Source organism: Orbicella franksi, chromosome 8, assembly GCF_964199315.1.
Source record: "Orbicella franksi chromosome 8, jaOrbFran1.1, whole genome shotgun sequence".
Taxonomy (NCBI): Eukaryota; Metazoa; Cnidaria; class Anthozoa; order Scleractinia; family Merulinidae; genus Orbicella; species Orbicella franksi.
Window position 1 is genome coordinate 598789 of NC_138152.1, and position 19440 is coordinate 618228.

Below are 19440 nucleotides of genomic sequence, written 5' to 3' on the forward strand. Positions count from 1 at the left end.
CCTGTAGTTCATGAGGTAGTCTATCCCAGTAACTGCTATTCTGTGGGGGGTGAGGATAACATTCTCTTAACATCCGGTATTCTGAGATAGGCATGATTTAACCCGTACCCTAAATATATTGCTCGCTTAAAGTTTTGTTCGTCCGTGAAGAATCCATACACGACCATGTGCTTATTTTCCATTCCTGGAACTCTTCCTTTGGGACAATAATCTAGCAGACCTGTCTCTAGAACTACTTTGATTGCACCTAGCCCCCATTCTGCTTGGACCTTAGCGAAGGCTCGTATCTTGTTACAAAGCTCTCTCCTCGTTTCACGTTCACGCATCTCGGCGAGAGACTGGGCCTCTCTGAGGTGAAGGATGTAGGCCTGCATTTCAGTGGGGAGACAATCCCAGTAACTCTATGAACGAAGGCGTGACAAAAAAGATGTCGTCAGTCCAAGGTGGATACGAACTCAGTTAGGAAACACAACGTGTGACAGATCTGACAGTACAACTTCTCTTTGATCACCCCCTTGTTCATCTGATCATCGAGTGCCTGAGTGTAGCAATCGTAATGCACGTGGTAACGACAGCACTTGGTACGAGCGCAGGTTTCGGTCTTAAGGATGACCTTGTCGCATAGGGTGCACGTTATACTCACTGCTTCATGTTGATCCATCTGTTGGTTCATCTCCTCGTCGGTCAGCTCCTGTGCCATGATTTTCAGCGCTCGATACAAGTCAAAAACTCAGAGTGCCGTGAACGGTTCGAGCCGATCTTTTTATACTTACGGTAAAACTGGATCCCAGGTTGCACTCGACCTGGGTCCAGTCTCCGACCGTGAGTGGGCGTGGTAGGGGGATACCCCCCTATCCCCTGGGTCTATGGTAACACGTGATGTCGGCTTTTTTCGTTTGATTGGTGCATGATTGACATAAATCGAGGTGTGCAAATTCGGCGTTTTTTCAGTTTTTTCTTTTTCGGGCATGTCGACTGAACCTGGGCGCAGCGGCCGCCGACCTCGAAGTCGGTCCCCCGAAGAATCACCAAGACAAGTACGTCATCGTCGTCGTGCACGATCACACGATGATGAACCACCGAGACGTAGTCGTCGCCTTCGGGATCAGATACCCGAAGAAACACCGATTCAACAACTGTGTTTCATTTGTCAGAGAGATATTCACGTTGATTCTCTGGCATCGTGCCGGCGTACTCCTTGCTGCGGTGTGTTCATGCATCGGCGTTGCTACCAGGAGATGGAGAGATGGGTTCTGACCTGCGGCAACTGCCGACGCGTGATCGACGATATTCAGTCTGAGGTCGTGTTGGAAACCGACGAGGAACTCGAGGAAGATGATAATGATGAGACCCCGTTACAGTCAGGTGCGGATGATGGTTTAGTTAGATTGGATCGAGAGTTGGAGCTATATCGTAGTGAGGATAGACCTAATCACTGCCATCACGAGGGATCGTACCATTGGGATGAATTGCCGTGTGACTTGGACCCTCAAGTTTGGCGACGTTATTATACCTTTCTCAGAAATTTCGTGACTCTGTATCGGGATCGAGACCTGTACATTCATGGTAGTGTGCGTCTCCCCGTAGAACCGACCCGAGAGGTCCGAGCTATTTTGTACCGTCTGTTCATTTACAACACCCCTTATTATACATATAACTTGATCCGAATTCAAAGGTTCAGACTGTTCTTTAGACGCGTGGAGGGACAAAGGGATATTGCGATTCAACAGCTCTGTCTACTACCTTTTCCTGGAGGTCCCTCGCTTTACCATGAGGACGGACTATGGACCTGACGCTGTTTTTTTAGTTTTTCATTTCGCAGTGGACATTCAACGCAGATTGATTCACGATGCCCTTGGAAATCTCAGAGACATTGGAAGACCCTTCGAGACGCACAATTCCGTGACGCGTTCGTGGAATCATTTGCCTTATCCCCTTCCTGTCACAGTGTGGTTCCAGTACTATCGCGAGATGGAGGACTTTGTGCGATCCACGGAGGGACGAACTCCAATGTACATTCACGGCACCGTGTTCTTTCCCCTCAGTGTCATTTCGTACGATCATATACGCATGGAGGTGTATCGCATGTTTTATTTTAACACCCCTTTCAGAGTGTTCACTTTCACCTCCACTATTAAGTTTAGGTTGTTATTCATATCTTCGTCGACGTTCGGGGACCAAATAAGGATCGAACGACTGTTTGTGACATCGAATGCCTCGGATACTCTGTACCACAATGGCATGGTGTGTGAGACTTGAAGAAAAAACAAAGAGACTCTTTGAAAAACAACAAAGAGTGTAACTTTCTTTAATGATTACAACAACAATAAAGTTTACAATTTCCAACATTTCTTGGTTTGCATGATTTTCTTAACAATGCGTTCTGTCATGGTTTTACGTCCGGGTAATTTGTCGACGGCCTGGATCATCTTGGTGTCGGCTTTCCATTTGTCCTGTAAGTTCTTGGCCCTGGAATAGTCAATGTCATGTTGTTTGGCCAGTCGGTCCAGACGGTTGATCCCCGGGTCTCCTCGCGCTAGACGTTTCTTCAGTTTGGTACCAGGTCCCATGTACTGATAACCGGGCCAATGAAACTCGATCCCAGTCTTGCCCAACCATTTTTGGATGTCGATCCCATACCCTCGTTGACGACGCCGCCGGGTACTTCTCCTCAGGGGTGGTGCTTTTTTCCTCTTCTTAATCCGAGTCATAGGCCAGTCCTTTTCTCCAGGGCTCGAAATCTTCCCACCCTGCTTGTAACTTTTCTCCCGCTGTCGGTTTGGCCTTCTTGTACGTCTTTGCCTTGCCTTTGGGACTGTAACCACCATCGTCGTAGTCAATACCGAGTGATTTCAGTACACCTCTGGCTCTTTCGGATATGGGTGCTTTTTTAACTTTCTTGGATGATATGGGAGTTTTACCTAACGTGACTGGTTTGGGTGGAATGGTAGGTTTGGTAGTTTTCCACTCCTTTTTAAAACCTGACGTGGATGGTTTGGGAGTTTTCAGCTCCTTTTTCAGTCCTGTCGTGGAAAGTGGTTGTGGTGGGATGATCACTGGGGCTGGTGGTTGGTTGACTCCCTTGAGGATCTGTTTCAACAGATTTTCTACGGGTGCATCGGCCATGCCTTCGGGTTCCGTCGTTCCCTGGTACGACATGGGACCGCTTTTACCCGTCCGTATGCGTTTCACCAGTTTACCTTCCTCGGTGGCGATGGGTTTGGTCATCTTGACGGCCATGCTGTCGGGGATATGTTTGTCGTTCAAGATGAGATGTTCTTCTGCAGCCAGACGTCCCGCTTTGTTCAACAAGGCGCTCTGGGTAATCTTACCCTAGTAATAATCTTGCAATCGGTTGAATTCTTGAACGGGTACCATCATGACTTCGTTCACACCTGACTCAGGGTCGTGTCAGGAAACTCGGACAATTTTCTCAAGGTCGTCTCGTAACAGTCTTGCCAGTACCGTATGGATTCGTCTTTCTTTTCCAACTCGAGTTTAAGACTTTGAACGGTTTGCTTGCCTTTACCGCACCCCCTGCACAACTCGATGCACCCACCAGGCGGTGTGGTATCTCGTTTCGTTTGACAGGTTTGACAGAAGTCACCGAACTTTAAAGCCATGTACTCTTGATACAGGTCGTTGTACCTCTTGTTCAAGTAATCGTACGAGTCTTTCCATCGGGCTTCGCGACGATTGGCGTCTTGCAACAACTGCACGAGTTTAGGAATGGTATTGGACTCTTCTTGGTTTCTTTCTTCTCTCGGTGGGAAATTGGGTATGACGTCGATCCCCTCCAGCGGGTAACCGTCTTCGCTACGTCCTTTCACCGTACACAACATGCTTTGAAACAACCGTGTAATCCGCTCCAGAACCCCGCTCCGTTTTGGCTCAGGAGATGTTCTTTTCGATGCTTGAGGGAGTTTCTACGTTTACCCACTTCACGCAAAACCTTTTTATGTCTTTTCAGTTTCCCATAAGTCGTTGCGTTGATGGGGATCCTCTTTTTCAGCAAATTGAGAACCATCTCGCTGATGGCGTTGATCTGATCTTTGTCGGCAAATTGCAACAGCCGTTGACGTTTTCTCTGATTGGCTTCTTTCAGGACGTGCGTCAAGAACTGCCGTTGTCGTCGTAACCGGTTCATCGTGGACTTATGCGTACGAGTGGATTGGTGTCACATCTAACTTTTACCTAGCATTTTGAAAATCTGAGGTAAATTGAGCTTCGGAGAAATTTTGTTCGAGGCTCGTTCGACTCTCTTGGATTTTGATAGACCTCTCAGACCTTTGCTGAGACCTTTATGATACACGTATCCAACCATTCCACCTCTCTGTATCCTTCTTCGTCTCCTCTTCCTCCGTGCTCGCATGGTGACGAGTGAGGTGGATGACGCCAATCCTCGTCCTTTTATTTCACATGATGGAGCATCGGAACGATTCGCCACCGCTAACCCACTTTTCGCCTCGTCTCATCCGTTCCAACATCCTTTTGGTATGCGCCCGTTCTTGTTTGGCTCTCAGGCTTCCGATGCCTTTGGTGATACTCCAAGCCGCCTTGGGTAAACCCCCCACCACACTGACAGCCCCTTCTCCCCTTTGGTACCGTCTTCTTTTAGTGGTTGTGGTTCTATGTCTTCTCGAAGACGCTTTCTTTCTCCTTGACCTCTTGGGCATGTTGGTTATGAATGAAGACTCTTCCCGTGATGTCATTTTTTATAGCGGCACGTGATGAAATCGTATTTCGTAGTCTCGAACGTATCGGTCGTACGTGGGAGGTGTGAAATCCGTCACCACATCGTCCAACGTTTGCATCTTGGTCAAAAACCCATCCAATTCCTCCACTCCACTGAGAGCGTAGTTCCTGAGTTCTGTCAGCGTCTTTTCGTACGTCGTGTAAGTGAATTGGGCCATGTCCATCTTGAACGAATACTTCTTGAAATCGTTCCATCCTTTCAGTAAGGTGGCGAAAGCCGTCAATCCTACCACCGTGTACCCGTCTTTCCACACGGATCCCAAGACGATACTCATGGCCACAGTCAGTAAGGCCAGTCCGTTGAGAATGGCGTTACACAATTTGTAGTAACCGAACATCTGCCTTCGACACCACCAATACTTGTGGTAGAAAGCATAGAAACCGTCCAAACGTTTCAGGGAATCCAAATCCACCACGGTGTTGAAAGGTTCATCCAATAAACATACAGAAGTACTCATGACTCTTTTCTAACTAGTGCCAAACGTAGTCTGACTTTCTATCGGGACGTTCGATCCTTTTAGCTTGTTGCTCGTACTCCCAGATCTCGTCCTTGAAGGCGGTTTCCACGGACTGGTTCAGGATGTCCCGGACTTGTCTGTAACTATCCCACTCGTCCGCGATACGTTTCATGTCTACGTGATCCATGCTGGTCGTGTCCCAGTAGGAGCGAGAGCATCGGCATAGATGCAGGAAGTAGGGGAACCACTCGACTTCACTCCTCAACATCTTGATTCGAATGGTTTTTTATCGGGGAGGTGGTCGTCTTTTCTTTCGTCTCACAAGTCTTCGGACCCCGTGACCCACGCCAACCCCTGCCGTGCCAATGGCAGAGGAGGTTCCAGCTCGGATTCCTGTTTTCACGGCGTGTCCATCCAACGCTCTGGCCAATCCCAAGGCAGCCCCTTTGCCTATGGGTAACATCGCAGACAAGGCATTCGCAAGAGCACCGCCCCATTGCTTTCTCCTTTTCTGTCGGCGACGGCATCTTCTCATTGTTGTTCTCAGTTACGTACACTGGTCGAATTGCGCGTGACGGTAGGGCGTTCTCCGTTTTTATAGGTGGTCGTGATCGTGTTCGTGGTTGTGATGCCCACAATGCGACGACCTGCGGCCGTCTGTTGTTGTTGGCGCAAAATCTCTTCCAATTGTTGCTGCATCTGGGCCTGGTCGAGAACATGGTCTCCTCGCCTCCTTCTTCCTCCTCGACCCGATCTAATCGACGAAGGCGGTGTGGAGTCACTACCACTTCCACCTCTGCCTCCGCCTCCGCCTCTACCTCTGCGTCTTCCACCACCGCTACCACTAGCGCTACTTCTTCTGCGGCTCCCTGCATCACTGGGGGACGTCGGCGTATTTTGACGTGGGACACGTCTCGGTCGTTTCCCTCCTCGAACGGCTCGTGCCAAAGGTGTGGCGTCTGTCACTCGGGGTTCACCGACACCCGCTGTAACGTTGGAGCGCGATGACCCAGATCCGGCGCTGCCGACACCCGCCATGACGTTGGTCTGTGGCGCACCCGCGCCAGTGGTGCCTACCCCGACGGGCGAGACCCTTGGCAGGGGCGGTGTCGCCAGTGACGACCACGGTGAAGGAGTGTTCAGGCTCACACCCACACCCGCCACAGGCGGAATCGGAGTACTCGTTCGAACCGGTGACCCCCAAGGCGAATAATCGTTCAGAGCCGAGAGGTTGAAATCGTCACTACCGTAAGAACTCATCTCTCCTGTTTTCTTGCTATCTTCTCAGCGATCACTCTTTCGTTATGAATCAAATTCTCAAAATCCTCGTCGTTATATGCTTTCACGAGTGACCTCACTTGATGATAACTCGAACAGAGACAGATTTGTTTCACCGTCTCGTAAGCCACTTAAAGGAATACATGCGCCTTAGCATGGCTATGCAACGTAGAATAAACGTAGGGAACCACTCGGCTTCGCTCCTCAAATGACGGTGTCGCAAACTAATGGCATCGTACAAATCCTTCGTCTTTTAGCACATTGCTACGGACACGTTGATCGTCCTGACTGGCTGGATGAAGATCCAATAGCATGTAACCGTAAGGTCGATCGGTGACCTTTCGAAACATGTCCAACACCTCCTGCCATTGTGTGGGAAACGATTGCAGTAGTAGATTTCGTATCTCCAACTGATCCCGAGGGTTCTTGAAGGCCGCGATGTAATGAGCGTTTCGGGAAATGGTCTTGGCGAATTTTCCGTTAGGGAATAGATCCTGACACAAGTAAATCACCGTAATGTTCCGATGATGTGAATGTTTGGTGAAGAGATCCAACACGTGCTTGTCGTTACCACCCTCGTCCATGAGATCGTCCAATACCAACACACCCCCTCCAGGAAACCATCGGGGTAACTCTTCGCTTTCGGGGATGCCTTTGTAAAACTTGACCCCAGCCTTCTTGAGCTTTTGGAAACCGTCTTGCCACGATCCGTAGCAGTAATGAATACTCTTAGGTTTTTGTTGGAACAAGTCGCCGTTCTCCAAGAGCAGTTTGGTGGTGAACACCGTCTTGCCGCACCCCGACGGACCCGCTATCAACAAACTCGACGGAGTGTGAAATTGAAACGCTTTGCGTCGTTCCATGATCTTGAAATGATCAAGGGTCTCGAGACGCTCCGTTTTTTATCCAAACAACTTGGCCAATGGTGTCTTGACACCAGGGATGCGTTTCATCAGACTCAAGAGGGTGACCCTACGATTGAAACAGATGGGTTTTTTCTTGGCGGGTGCTCTCTGGCGTTTCGCGAATTTTCCCACTTGGTATTTCCTGGCGTACCACACTTTTCCCCTCTTGATCTTGGTCATGGCTCTCTTGGCCGTGGCTCTCTTGGGACGCGCTCTCTTGGCAAGCGTCGATCTCCTTTTTCCAGGTTTCTTCGCGAATTTACTCAAATCTCCGAACTTGTCTTCGTACCAATGCCTCTTTCTGATTCTTCTTTTCCTATCTTCTTTCTCGGAAAGCCCCGGCATGGTGGGCACTCTCTTGCGTTTCCTGCGAGTGGTCACAGTAGCTGGTAATTCACCGGTGTAGAGGACAGCCATTGGAGCCGGTTGAAGAGCGATTCTTCTTATTGCTGGTGGTTGGTTTTTCTTGAAATGAGCTGCACTGGGTTGAGGCGTTTTTTTACCAGATGTTCCGTAGCGTTTTTCTAACCTGGCTATGACGTCGTCCAAATGTCTATGCCCTCGAAACTGAAGATCCATGAAGTGTCTTGTTTTGTAGGGAACTCCATAATGAACAATTTTGGTTTAAACCGCACCTTTTTATGCGTTCGCAAAGTGATGGTGTAAGAACTTATTGCCAGTGCGGGTAACACTTGTTATCTCTGCAAGCGTCCATTTGAAGTCTGGCTCTCGTACACAAGTGGAACAGGACGTATCGAAGCCAATGATCTTTTTCCTGGTCCAGTATGAATCGGACTCGACGATAACTGTCGCAATCCAAAATGCGATCCAGGACCTGCGTACGAGGATCATCCGAGGACAAGAGCAGATACCCTTCTCGACACAGTTCTAGGAATCGGGGGAACCATGTAACCTCACCACGCAACATCCTTTTCTCTCAAAAATGAACACTTTTTTATTTGAACAGCTTACTTTATAACAAATGACGCACTCCTCTGGAGGAACTGCACGTGTCCTGGTGACACGGGGTTTTACAAATCTTGCACCAGGCCAACTCGTCCACGATCAAACGTTCTAACATGTGTCCTACTTTACGATCGTTCTCCACAAACTTGTTTTTCTTAAAACGATTCAAGAAATCGTTCATGTCACGACCTTCGGCTCGGTCGATAAGGAACATCAGGGCGTATCCGCCGCAACTCTGACTGAACAGTGACTGTAGACTCCTGCTGTTGTGAATCTGGTACTTGAAATGACGGTCCAACCATTCTTGGATCGGTTCGGCGGTTCCGTACGCGTCCAACGCTAGACCGTAACTGTCCAGTATCTCGCACTTGTTCTTGTCGGCCCACAAAGCGATCCAATGCACCTCCGGTTTATCGTGAGGGTCCGTGTTCACGATGTAAGCGGTCGGTCCTTCTTGGGGGAGTGTCCTGGGAAGTCGATCGCAAGGTACCGTGCCGTAAAATACACAGCGAAGTGACGGATTCGTCCGTGCCAAATGATCCAATTGTATATTATTCAAGGCTACTTTCTCCATTTTTTCTTCTCATTGGTACACGTCGATGACGACTCGGTTCTCGTTGATCTCCAGCAAGTTTTCGAATTCGCCGTACAACAAGATAGTCAGGTTTTCTCCAGGGTTACCTCCAAAATCGATCACCAGATGCAGTTCACCTTCTTGCTTGGGGTTCAACACTGGACTGTCCAAACATCCATTGGCCGTGGTGTCAAATATGAACATGTTGCATCTCTTGCCGTTCCCCCAATCCACTTTTCTGACCATGTTTCCTTTTCCCCTGCACAAAGCTCCTGAGGCTTGGAGGAATCTGTAGTAGCCTCTCTGATCTTTACTGTCCCCATCGTATATGAGTTCCAAGGTCTCGTAGGGGTACTCTTCACCTCTCACCAATTGTTTGATGGAAGCGAGATTGAATTTTCCAAAATTGAACGGACTCTCTGTGATGGTTCCGTTGAAGGCAGCTTGTTTCAACAACAACACCACCAGCCGATTAGGCAGCTTATTGTGGAAAGGATTGCTGCACTCAAAGTGACGATTGTCGTTGGGATGCGAGTAAGTGCGAATTTCCCCTCTCACCGTAGGGTAAGTGGCCACTCTTCCACCTTTCAGGCTGGTCATGATCTCTCGGTACACCGAGGGAGTCACTCTCACTTGAGACAGGAACAATCTCACTTTCACGTCGGCTTCAGTCAGTCTGAGAGTATCGACACCGGCCCATCGGACGGTCCACATGGCTGGGGTATTGAAGTACATGTCAATCTGGATCTGCGCGCCAGGTAACAGTAACTTGCTGAGATGAAACACTTCCAGGAAAGGTTTAAACCTCAAGGTCATGGCTTTTCCATCTAGAAACTGGAGTCGACCCTGTACTAGGTTCTTGAGATCTGGGGGTAAAGCTTTGTAATCGTCGTGAGTCGTATCCAGCTTATTGGCAGTCAATTCATCGGCATCTCCGTCGTCGGGTACACCGAGACAGTTGTACCAGCCACTGGGTGTCAGGATCGATTCACCATCGTCTCGGTCATGGTTTAACAGTGTCTCGATGTAGGCTTTGAGGTGGTAAGTATCCGTCTGGGGGCTGATGAGAGTGCCATTCAATCTCACATTGATCTGTTTGAAGAGGGTGTGGGCCAGATTGTTGGCGAATCCCATGATATCCGCGGTCAGCAGATTCGTGTTGCCAGTTTTCTTGACCGTCAATTCCACCTCGAAGAAACTCTCGTTCAAGTCGATGAAGTCTTCTTGAGGATCGACTTGGAAGGTCACTGGATTGATCCCCGTATTGAACGGGTTGATTCTCAACGAACGTCGAGACGACATGCTGACATCTGTGGGAGGGGTACTGTACATGTTCAGGCGAGGGTTACAAACCCCCGCCAACCGGGCATGAGCCACGAGGTCCGTCATCGTCTACGTCGTCTTCGTCTCCTTCTCAGGGCTGACTGCACCCAACGATAGTTTGGGCGTTTTGATCGTGATTGGAAGATCGATCCACCTTTATACGTTCGTCGTATTCGGATAAGTCTCACGCGCCTCGAGTAAATGGGATTCATACTCCAAATAGGTCTTTTCTCACTTTTTTCGTCAACGCCCGTTTTATCTCTTGCGTCGCTTTATGTTTCACGGCTCGGCTCGCTCCTCTCTTGACCCCAGCAAGTCCACCTCTCCAATTGGGCTTTCCTCCCTTGCCACCCGAATTTAAACCTTTCAGACCTTCCGTGGCCGCCTCGGTGATAAAGTCTCGGAGAACGCCGGGACCTCGTTTCTTGACACCTCTCCAAGCCATGCCGAATCCATCTCCAGATTGCTTCATTTTGTCGGGATGAAATCGTACCAGCGTTCCACTGATCATTCTTTCTTAAAGTGTAACGTCACAATCGTATTTCCGTCTCCAAAACTCACCAGTTCTCCAGTTGTCTCAGCCACTTGCACCTCTATTATGTCAATGACGTCTTTGCGCACGGGAATATATTGAATGTGGTAAGGCTCGAAATACTGGACACCCGCACCTCTTCGAATCAAGTTGACCTCTCTCAGTAAATCCGTGACTTGATTTCCCACCACGCTACTTCCACCCACGTCGGAGTAGACGAACAAGGAACGCGAACTGTTTCCCACCACCACCTCGAAAGCCTTGTTCAGGTTCAGAAAACGCCAATTGCAATAGATGCTGAGTCTTAAAAAATCTCCATTTCCTCCTTTATCTGTGGCGACAGTCCAAAAGACAGGTGTTCTGTCAGCGTCATGTACATCCCCGACGACGCTAATGTCCGGAATGACATCGTCAAAAAATTCGATCTGCAAGTTAGGTCCCAGTTCGTAACCACTGCCGTTCATTTTGAGCCATCCCATTTTACAAGCCAGTTCAACATTGACGTGTAATGCAGGGTAATGCACGATCGGACGTAAGATGTTTTTGTTGTCCGTGACCAGGTCTTCACCTTCCCACCTTAACAAGACGTAGGTTCTTTTACCATCATCTGTGACATATTTGGCTCCAAATTTGGGTCCAGAGTTTTTGAAGACGCGTTGTCGATGGAATAGGCGATCATGGATTTCATGAGTCCAACACCGTCCACGTTGTGGAACACCTCTTTGAGGTCATCCGTGTCGAAGTAAGCTTCTCCATACATGTAGTAGCTACTCGAATCTATGCGTCTCCATGCGGAAAAGGACAAGATGACTTTATCCTCAGAAGCGGTGAAGGTAGGCAGCGTCACGTGAGCATCTGGCATGGCGATGCTACTCATTCCCACTTTCCATCCTCCGCTTCCATTCAGGCGTATGGGGCGGGGTAACCTGATCTTGAAATGGTTTGCCTTGTTCTCTGGGAACTCGCTCTTACTGCTGTGACTGGGTAAGCTGACGTAAAAATCACTCATCCTTTTTTGAAATGCAACATGATCGTGGTCACACCCGACGCAAAGTCCACCAGTTGTCCGTCGTTCTCAGACACCTGCGTCTCGACAATGTCCAAAAAGGTCGTGCGCATCGGTAGATATAGGATGTGTCTCGGTTGAAGGTCGACCACGTCCGGATCGTAACGAACCTGTTTCAACATGTCCGTGACTTGATTCCCCGTCACCATACTCTGTCCCACATTCGAATACATGGACAAGGAATGACGCTCGTGACCGAACGCTTCCTCATAACTGCGATCCAGGTCCGTGAAAACCCAATTGATGAAACAACTCAAATGTAACGTGTCCGGGTCGATCTTGTAAAATATCTCGTCCCCGTCATTCTGTCCTATGATCAAGTCCGTGGCCGTGGGTATGACTTCCGTGGGAAATTCTTTCCTCAAGTGGGGTCCCAAGACGTAACCCGGTTGTCCGTTTTGCAATTTTCCAATCTTGACCCATTTCATCTTCTTGGCCAATTCGATGCTGATGGACATTCGGGGGTAGACGCGTTTACCATGGATCAGGAGGCTGATGCACGTTCTCGAGTTGTCGAGGATGCACTCTCCATTCTCGGCCCGATGCATGACCGTGTACAGGAATTCGGTGGGATCGTCGGGTTTGCTCTTTTTCTTGTACATGGTCATGTCGACATCCGTTCGATCTCTCAACCTCCGCATGTATCGATCTCGTATCGCGTTCATCAACTCGGTACCGGTCCTCGGCGTGAATTCCAGATCACCCTCTCTCGTCACTCCAGAGACCTGCGTGTATAGGTTTCGATCTGCATTCACCATATCGATCCACCAGATTTCAAACAGAAGAGAATCTTTCAAACCCATCTTACGTGCCATGGACGGAAACGAGAGGTCGCTGATACCCACTTTCCATCCCGACTCTCTCAACTGTAACGGGTTCGGCAAACGATTCTTGAAACTGTTGGCCTTGTTGTCCGTGAACTCGTTCGTGCTGGCATTGCTCATCAGTTGCACGTAAAAGTCGTCGGCATACTCATTCATCCTTGAAGTGTAATGTCACCGACGTCACACCCGAGGTAAAGTCCACCAATCTTCCGTCGTTCTCGGCCAATTGCACCTCCACTATATCCAAAACATTACTGCGCACAGGTTTATATTGAATCTGATTCGGTTCGTACGTCGTCTTGATCGGGTCGTGGGGAACTTCTCTCAAGAGGTCCGTCACTCGATTCCCCGTGACGGTGCTACGACCTACATTCGAATACAGGTACATGGGACTGCGAGGCGGAGGGAGGTCCGGATGAACACTGATTCCCTGGTATACCTTAGCGTATTACTCGTCCAGGTAACTGAAGTGCCAGTTGCAATAGGGACTGAGCTGTAACGCTCCACTGTCCGTCAAATTCCAGAAATTAGTGGAGCGAGCAGTGTCATCGTTTATCCAATCTTTTTTCAAACCAACTGGTACGACGTCGTTTTGAAACACCTTCACCATATTCGTAGTCATTCGAACCACGTCGTAGGCTTCCTCCTCAATCCATCCCAGCGTCTTGGTCAATTTAGGACCAAACAACACCTTAGGACGCCGTCGGTCTCTGGACTCGTCGAGGAACGTGTCGGTATTGTCCAGAATCAAATCGTTCCCCTCCCATCTGAACACAGGGTAGTATTTTTTCCCGTCCGGAGCTCGCAGACTTTCATTGCCGCGTTCCATATAGCGTGTCAAGCGGTCATTCAGGCCGTTGATGAGGTATTTCATGAGAGATTTACCACTCGTCACCTTACTTCGGTCTTGGTGAAGATCCTTCCCCTTGATTTCAAACGACACTCAGTAACGCGATGGAATCCACGACCCATCGGAAGTTATGATAAACGTTTCAATGGTCCACTCAAAATGACACAATAGATCGTCATCGTCAAAGTTGTGCGATTGAGGGACTGGTACTTGATGCGGTCGTGCAGGTGGTATCGGGTAAGAAACCCTCGCCAATCCCACTTTCCATTCCTTGTCGGTTTCAAACAGGAGCGGGTAAGGCAGACGATTCTTGAAACTGTTGGCCTTGTTGTCCGGAAACTCGCTTGTGCTGGCATTGCTCAACAACTGCACGTAAAAGTCTTTCATTTTTGTCTTGGCTTTTTGGTCACGTACAAGCCTTTTTTATCCACCCAACTGTCGTACTTGACTGGCCAACCTTTCCAACGCACCAAGACTTTATCCCCTTTCCGTTTGACGATCTTGTCGATGCAAAACAGATCGTCGTCTTTCACGGACACCTTCTGCAAATCTTGCACGTAAAACGTGCCTTCGACCGACGTCCCATCCCATTCTTCCACCTTGTACGTAGTGACCTTACCAGGACGCACCCTGCGTATCACAAACACCTCTTCGGTCCAACCGGGTAAATACCCTTTCTTGAATTGTCGGAACTTCTTGTTCAGTCTCACATGATCACTGACTTTCAGTGGAGGTCGTCTCGATTTTTTTCCCTTTTTCTTCCCGTAAAGAGTCTCCCACACGTCCTCGCTATTGCCTAAAGTCACTTGATCGGGAGCCATCTTGATACTGCGATGATACGATCGATTGTACCCTTGGACCAAATCTTGTAACACGGGTACAAACTTCATCGTATTCTGCACGGTGAAGTACCGGTACAAACGTTCTTTCAGGGTCCGATTGAACCATTCCACCACACTGGATTTCATATCCCCCCGAGTCGAAAAATGATGAATGCCTTTCCGCTTCATCAAATCCTGAAACGTCTTGTTGTAGAATTCCTTCCCGTTGTCCGTCTGGAGATTGATGGGTTTTCTACCTCCTTTCAAGATCTTATCCATGGCCTCCGTCACCGGTTTACCCGTCTTGCTCTTCAAGGGTTCGACCCTGGCGTGCTTGGAAAACACGTCCACCACCGTCAAGAGATAATGATACCCTCGATTGTACCTGGCGATATTGATCACCTCGATCAAGTCGGCCGTCCACTGCTCGTCGATTCCGAACACCACCACCGCGACCGTGGGAAACCGATGACGTCTGGGTTTGTGCAACGAGTACCCCGAATCCCGTTGCAGGACCTCGCGAGCATGTCGCACCGAGATCTTATTGGCCTTGGGGAATCGCGTCAGACCACCCAGACTACCGGGTCTAGAAGGATCCCGATACCGTCCCAGTAACGTCCCGGTCGAAAGCGGCTTCTTCTTTTGACCTTTCTTCATAATCGCCAAAGTTTGTAAACGCAGTCTCCACAACTCGAAACGCTGCTTCCGTACCTCGAGATACTTCTTAAATGAATCGGGTTGCTGTTTCAACCACAAGATATAAACGACAAAACGCATCACGTTGGGTTCGACGTCGGTATAGTCAAACACCTCCAAGGGCGAATCACTGAAATGGTCAGGGATGGGTTCACCTTTACCGTATTGCGCATAGACTCTAGTGCACTTGGAACACAAGGAAGTCCAACTCCATCAATTGGCCATGGTCTCACACACTCTCGAGATCAACCAACTCAAGACACGAGACATGATAATTTGAACCCAATTTTTTTTTCAACTTTCTTATATGTACAAAAAACGTCGTGCCTGATTGGTTCTTACGAAAAACAGATCTGATTGGCTATCGAAAAAGAAGGCGAAAGACTAGTCTGAATCTGTAAAGTATTCAGCATGTTCATTGTTCTTACAATCTTGGCTATACTCTTCATCATAGTCCTCTTCAAAGGTATCCATGGCATAATATTTACAATTTCTAAAACAACAATCACTTTTACCGGGTCTCCACCTCAGGGCTTCCTCCTGGTCCCCATTCACATAAAATGCTTGTCGCATACTCTCCTTGCACCCATCACACAGTTCATTCCGATCAGCCTCAAGGCCACGAAAGAAAAACCGATCCCTCCACAGATCACGCTGACGCATGACATCATCGATCAACTCTTCCAACTTCAGACATGTTTCCTTGTGATCGCACCTGTTGAAAGTCAGTATCTCCTCCACCCTGGGACTCTTGTCTGACTCCAACACCCGTCGTGACAGGTCACGAGTGAACCGCAAGGGTTCAAACAGATCACGGATGGCGTCACCCATCATGTACGAGAGGTTATCAGTGGCAATCAAACAGGAACGCCCTGCGTCCAGGGTGGGATCCCGACAATGAATAAATCTGAAATGGTTGGTACAACTTCTATACATTACGCGACACCACTCACCGCAGAAAAGGTACACCTTTTCGTTCCTCTTCATTAACTCCAAAATCGTACCACCCCAGTCAGGACGACGTCTCATCAAGAGCTCAAAAGACCACAGACAATCGGGTATAGTCCCTAACGGTTCGAAGAGATTGTCAAAAATGTACATGTCCACTTTTGCATCCAGAATGGCATCGAGATCTCTTAAAGTGTATACCTTCTGATCCACAGTCTGCTCCACTAGTTCCCGAATCTGGTTAGAGTTGCTATAGTAAGTCATCTTGAAACCCACCCTCAGACAGCCTCGTTAAACTTCTTTCCTTCTAGATCCGCTCGCTTCGTGATCTCCAAGCCCGACAAATGAGGATAGCTCTCTCTGTCGCACCAGTCAATCAAGTGCCTCTGAAGCCTATAATACAAAGGGGAGACAAGACGTAACTCCAAGTCAAATATCTTCACATGTAACGGTCTTTCGCCTTCTTTTTCGATCGTATCCAAAACGTCAGAAGCTCGATTCAAATTTCGTCTCAGATCTTCAATAATCTCTTCCAAGTCTCTGTCATCCAAAATCCTATGGGTCATCACTGCACCAAGAGCAAGTCGAGAATGATTCACCGCGTCAAACGGGCTCCTTTTATACCCGCGGCGCACCCCACTTTCACTCAGTACACGTACTTTCACGGATCACGCGCCATTTTCAGATCCACCAATCGCAATGAAGACCGTCACATGATCCCATCACACCACACGTCCACGATTGGTCGTAAAAAACGTCCATAAAGTCGAACCACGCATTCCATCACGAGTCACGTTTCAGCAGGCATCCTGGATTCACACGTCGAACCCGACAGGAAAAAGAGAAAATCATCCAAAAAGAAGGAGGTACGTAAGAAACTGAAACTGGTCCTACCCAAGAGAGTGGAAGGAGAAGGAGGTAAACTACAATCCACCTTAGATAGATGGTTATTCAAAAAACCTCGTGCCAGACTACGTTTCAATGAACGCGTCCTCTTCAAAGAGATCACACCAGACTCTGTCAGTTGGACCACCGTACCTCTCAAAGGCTTCTCGCAGCCATGGAGCGTCTTTTCAATCAAACGCCAAGAAGTCAAAAGCGAAATGAAAAGTAACCATTACAGGCGAAGGCAAAGACTGACCCCCAAAAACGTGCGAAAAACCACACACATCCTAAAAACCATGCTACGTGAAAACACCTTGTTGGGATACTAACTCATCTCTCTTCCTCATATAGACTCAAAGCTACCTGCCATTCAAGGCGGATGCCTGACAGTGATAAGAGAATCACCTCCTCAAACCATTCAAGTCCTGGAACCGATAGGACTCGACAAATTCAAGAAAGACAACGCCGTAGAATTACCACCTGAAGTGGACGACAAAGGAGAATTCACCGAGGTACAAGTGTTGCAGGAATTCGACCCCGATCAGTTCCTGAACCAACTGAAAACACAAGATCACACCTGCCCACGTTGCATGGTACCCATGGAATTCGGGAGTGTGAAAACACCCGAAGGTGACACCTGGTGGGAGTATTACCGATGCCCCTCTTCCAGATTCTACACCAAGTGTTATGTGACCTGTGGCGCGAACGAGGTGAGCGCCTACCTGAAACGTGTCGAAGAACAGACCCACCCCTGCTACAGGAACATTGACCCATCTCGTTTCCGATGTCTATGCAACAAGTCCCTGGTCTTAGCTACCTCCCACTCCCAGTCCAACCCAGACAGGCTCTATCTCAAGTGTCCCAAGCGTACCTGCAAGTTCTTTCAATGGATCAACGAATACCCACGAGGAGTCGCCGAAGCCATACTGATCAATGGACAGAACCCAAACTAAGAAAAGAGACACACAGACACAGTTTTTTGTAAAAAAACACACTCTGATTTTTTTATTTCACATTTGGTAACCTATCTTCCGCATCGATCATCGATGGCATTGTGTTCTGATTACATTGGTTGAAAGTACTGTAATAAAAGTTGATGACATTGACATAACGTCTACAAGTGTTCTTTTGCCTCTGAGTCCACGTGGACTGGAACGGCTCGAAATTGTAGCATAGCATAAGTCTATGAAACGTGATCCTGTCCACGGGCAGCTTCACTTTCACGTCCCATACAAGGTTCCTACATATAGCCAGGATTGCATTAAACAACGTTCTGCCAAAACACTTCTCGATGCTACGGTACTTGCGCTGGGTACGGGTCCAATTCTCTCTCTGTTCGTCCATAAAGAACAAGATCTGGTGCAACATCACCTCCAGCTGGCTTGAATCCTTAAACCTTGTCAACCAACGGCGACCCGCCAACAAATCCCGGATGGGGAAATTCATGGCCTTGTAAAATCGGGTCCAGGCCTCGTCCATTCGGTCAATCGCTTCTTCATAGGTAGTCTCAGGCTTTCTCGGTACATGGTTTTGCAGACCAATCTCTCTAAGGGCCATGATAGCGCTCAATACAAGTTAAAAACTCAGAGTGAAGAGCGGACGATGCTGATTCGCTTTATGCAGATCCGTTCAGCCAATCACAGATCGAGACGAAGTCACGTGTTCCAACAGACCCAGGGGATAGGAAGGTATCCCCCTACCACGCCCACTCACGGTCGGAGACTGGACCAAGTTGCACCGTGTGTATAAAACAAGTGAGTCGGACCATTCACTTTCACTCTGAGTTTCAGCGAAGAAAAACTTGTACGAGTGCCTATTACAGAAGACTGTGGGTGTTGCTGTGGCTTCTCAAAGTACCAAGTGAGTATAGAAGTATTAGAGAGATGTAATACCGAGTTGACCACCATGAGAAAGAGAGTGCGAGAGCGGTTGAAGGACGAAGAGACCCCCTTAAACAGGGAATTTTTAGACATCATCGGGGCGGCCCTGGACCAACTAGATCTTTTGTTCCTGGAAGAGATGCTGGGGGTCTCTGACGAGGACGATATCAATGACTTAGTGACTCATGTAGACTGGGTCCACAACACTTACTGTCAACTATTTCAATTTTAGACATGGAACCCACCCATTGTTACGTATGCAAGCAAACAAGACCATGCTGCCGCCAACCGATACTAGAATTGAGTAGAAAAGGGACCCATGACAAATTCGTACGCGCAGTCTCGGGACCGCTGAGAGAAGCCTGGGGACTAGGGTGGGTCTATGCAACCTGTTGCAAGGTCATCTATGGCATGTACCACAATGTGGTAACCGACTGTTACGAACCCGTCTTCCTGGGAAACAGATATGAACAGGCACTGAACAGAGTCAACCATGTAAAATCTTTTCTTGATTATTATCCTGAAGAAGAAAAAGAGGGCGCCGGTCAATAGGATCGTGCACACATCCCACCATGTAATACCGGTAAGTGGAAATGTCTAATAAAAAGCTGTTTTTTGTTCCATTTTTCAGACTCCATGTCATTTCCTAACCCAAAATGTCTATGGTGTGAGGAAGGAT

The 19440-nt window shown here is 48.5% G+C and overlaps 3 protein-coding genes across 3 annotated transcripts in view; 2 read left to right on the top strand and 1 right to left on the bottom strand.

Moving 5' to 3' along the window:
• Positions 1-246: 246 nt before the first annotated feature.
• The window catches only part of LOC145496232 (uncharacterized), a 448310-nt gene continuing 429116 nt past the window's right edge, over positions 247-19440 (top strand). Inside the window, exon 1 of the mRNA XM_081475917.1 lies at positions 247-2054. Coding sequence (XP_081332043.1) covers positions 969-1793 — 825 coding nt within the window. The 5' untranslated portion in view covers positions 247-968 and the 3' untranslated portion in view covers positions 1794-2054. The remainder of the gene's footprint in view (positions 2055-19440) is intronic.
• Positions 4193-5559, bottom strand: LOC145495043 (uncharacterized). Its single transcript, XM_081474621.1, has one exon. It carries the CDS (start codon positions 5211-5213, stop codon positions 4716-4718), a length of 498 nt encoding a protein of 165 aa, XP_081330747.1. The 5' UTR covers positions 5214-5559; the 3' UTR covers positions 4193-4715.
• On the top strand, positions 16587-17834 carry LOC145495782 (uncharacterized). Its single transcript, XM_081475370.1, has 3 exons — positions 16587-16651; positions 16763-17184; positions 17383-17834. The coding sequence occupies exons 1-3, from the start codon at positions 16587-16589 to the stop codon at positions 17832-17834; spliced, it is 939 nt and encodes a 312-aa protein (XP_081331496.1).

Bases quoted from the DNA above. Each gene is read 5' to 3' on its own strand.
- LOC145495782 (XM_081475370.1), top strand. From the start codon at position 16,587: ATGATTCACCGCGTCAAACGGGCTCCTTTTATACCCGCGGCGCACCCC. The intron at 16,652-16,762 runs GTACTTTCACGG...ACGTCCATAAAG, and splicing joins CCCACTTTCACTCAGTACAC to TCGAACCACGCATTCCATCA. The intron at 17,185-17,382 runs GTGAAAACACCT...ACGACAAAGGAG, and splicing joins CATCCTAAAAACCATGCTAC to AATTCACCGAGGTACAAGTG.
- LOC145495043 (XM_081474621.1), bottom strand. From the start codon at position 5,213: ATGAGTACTTCTGTATGTTTATTGGATGAACCTTTCAACACCGTGGTG.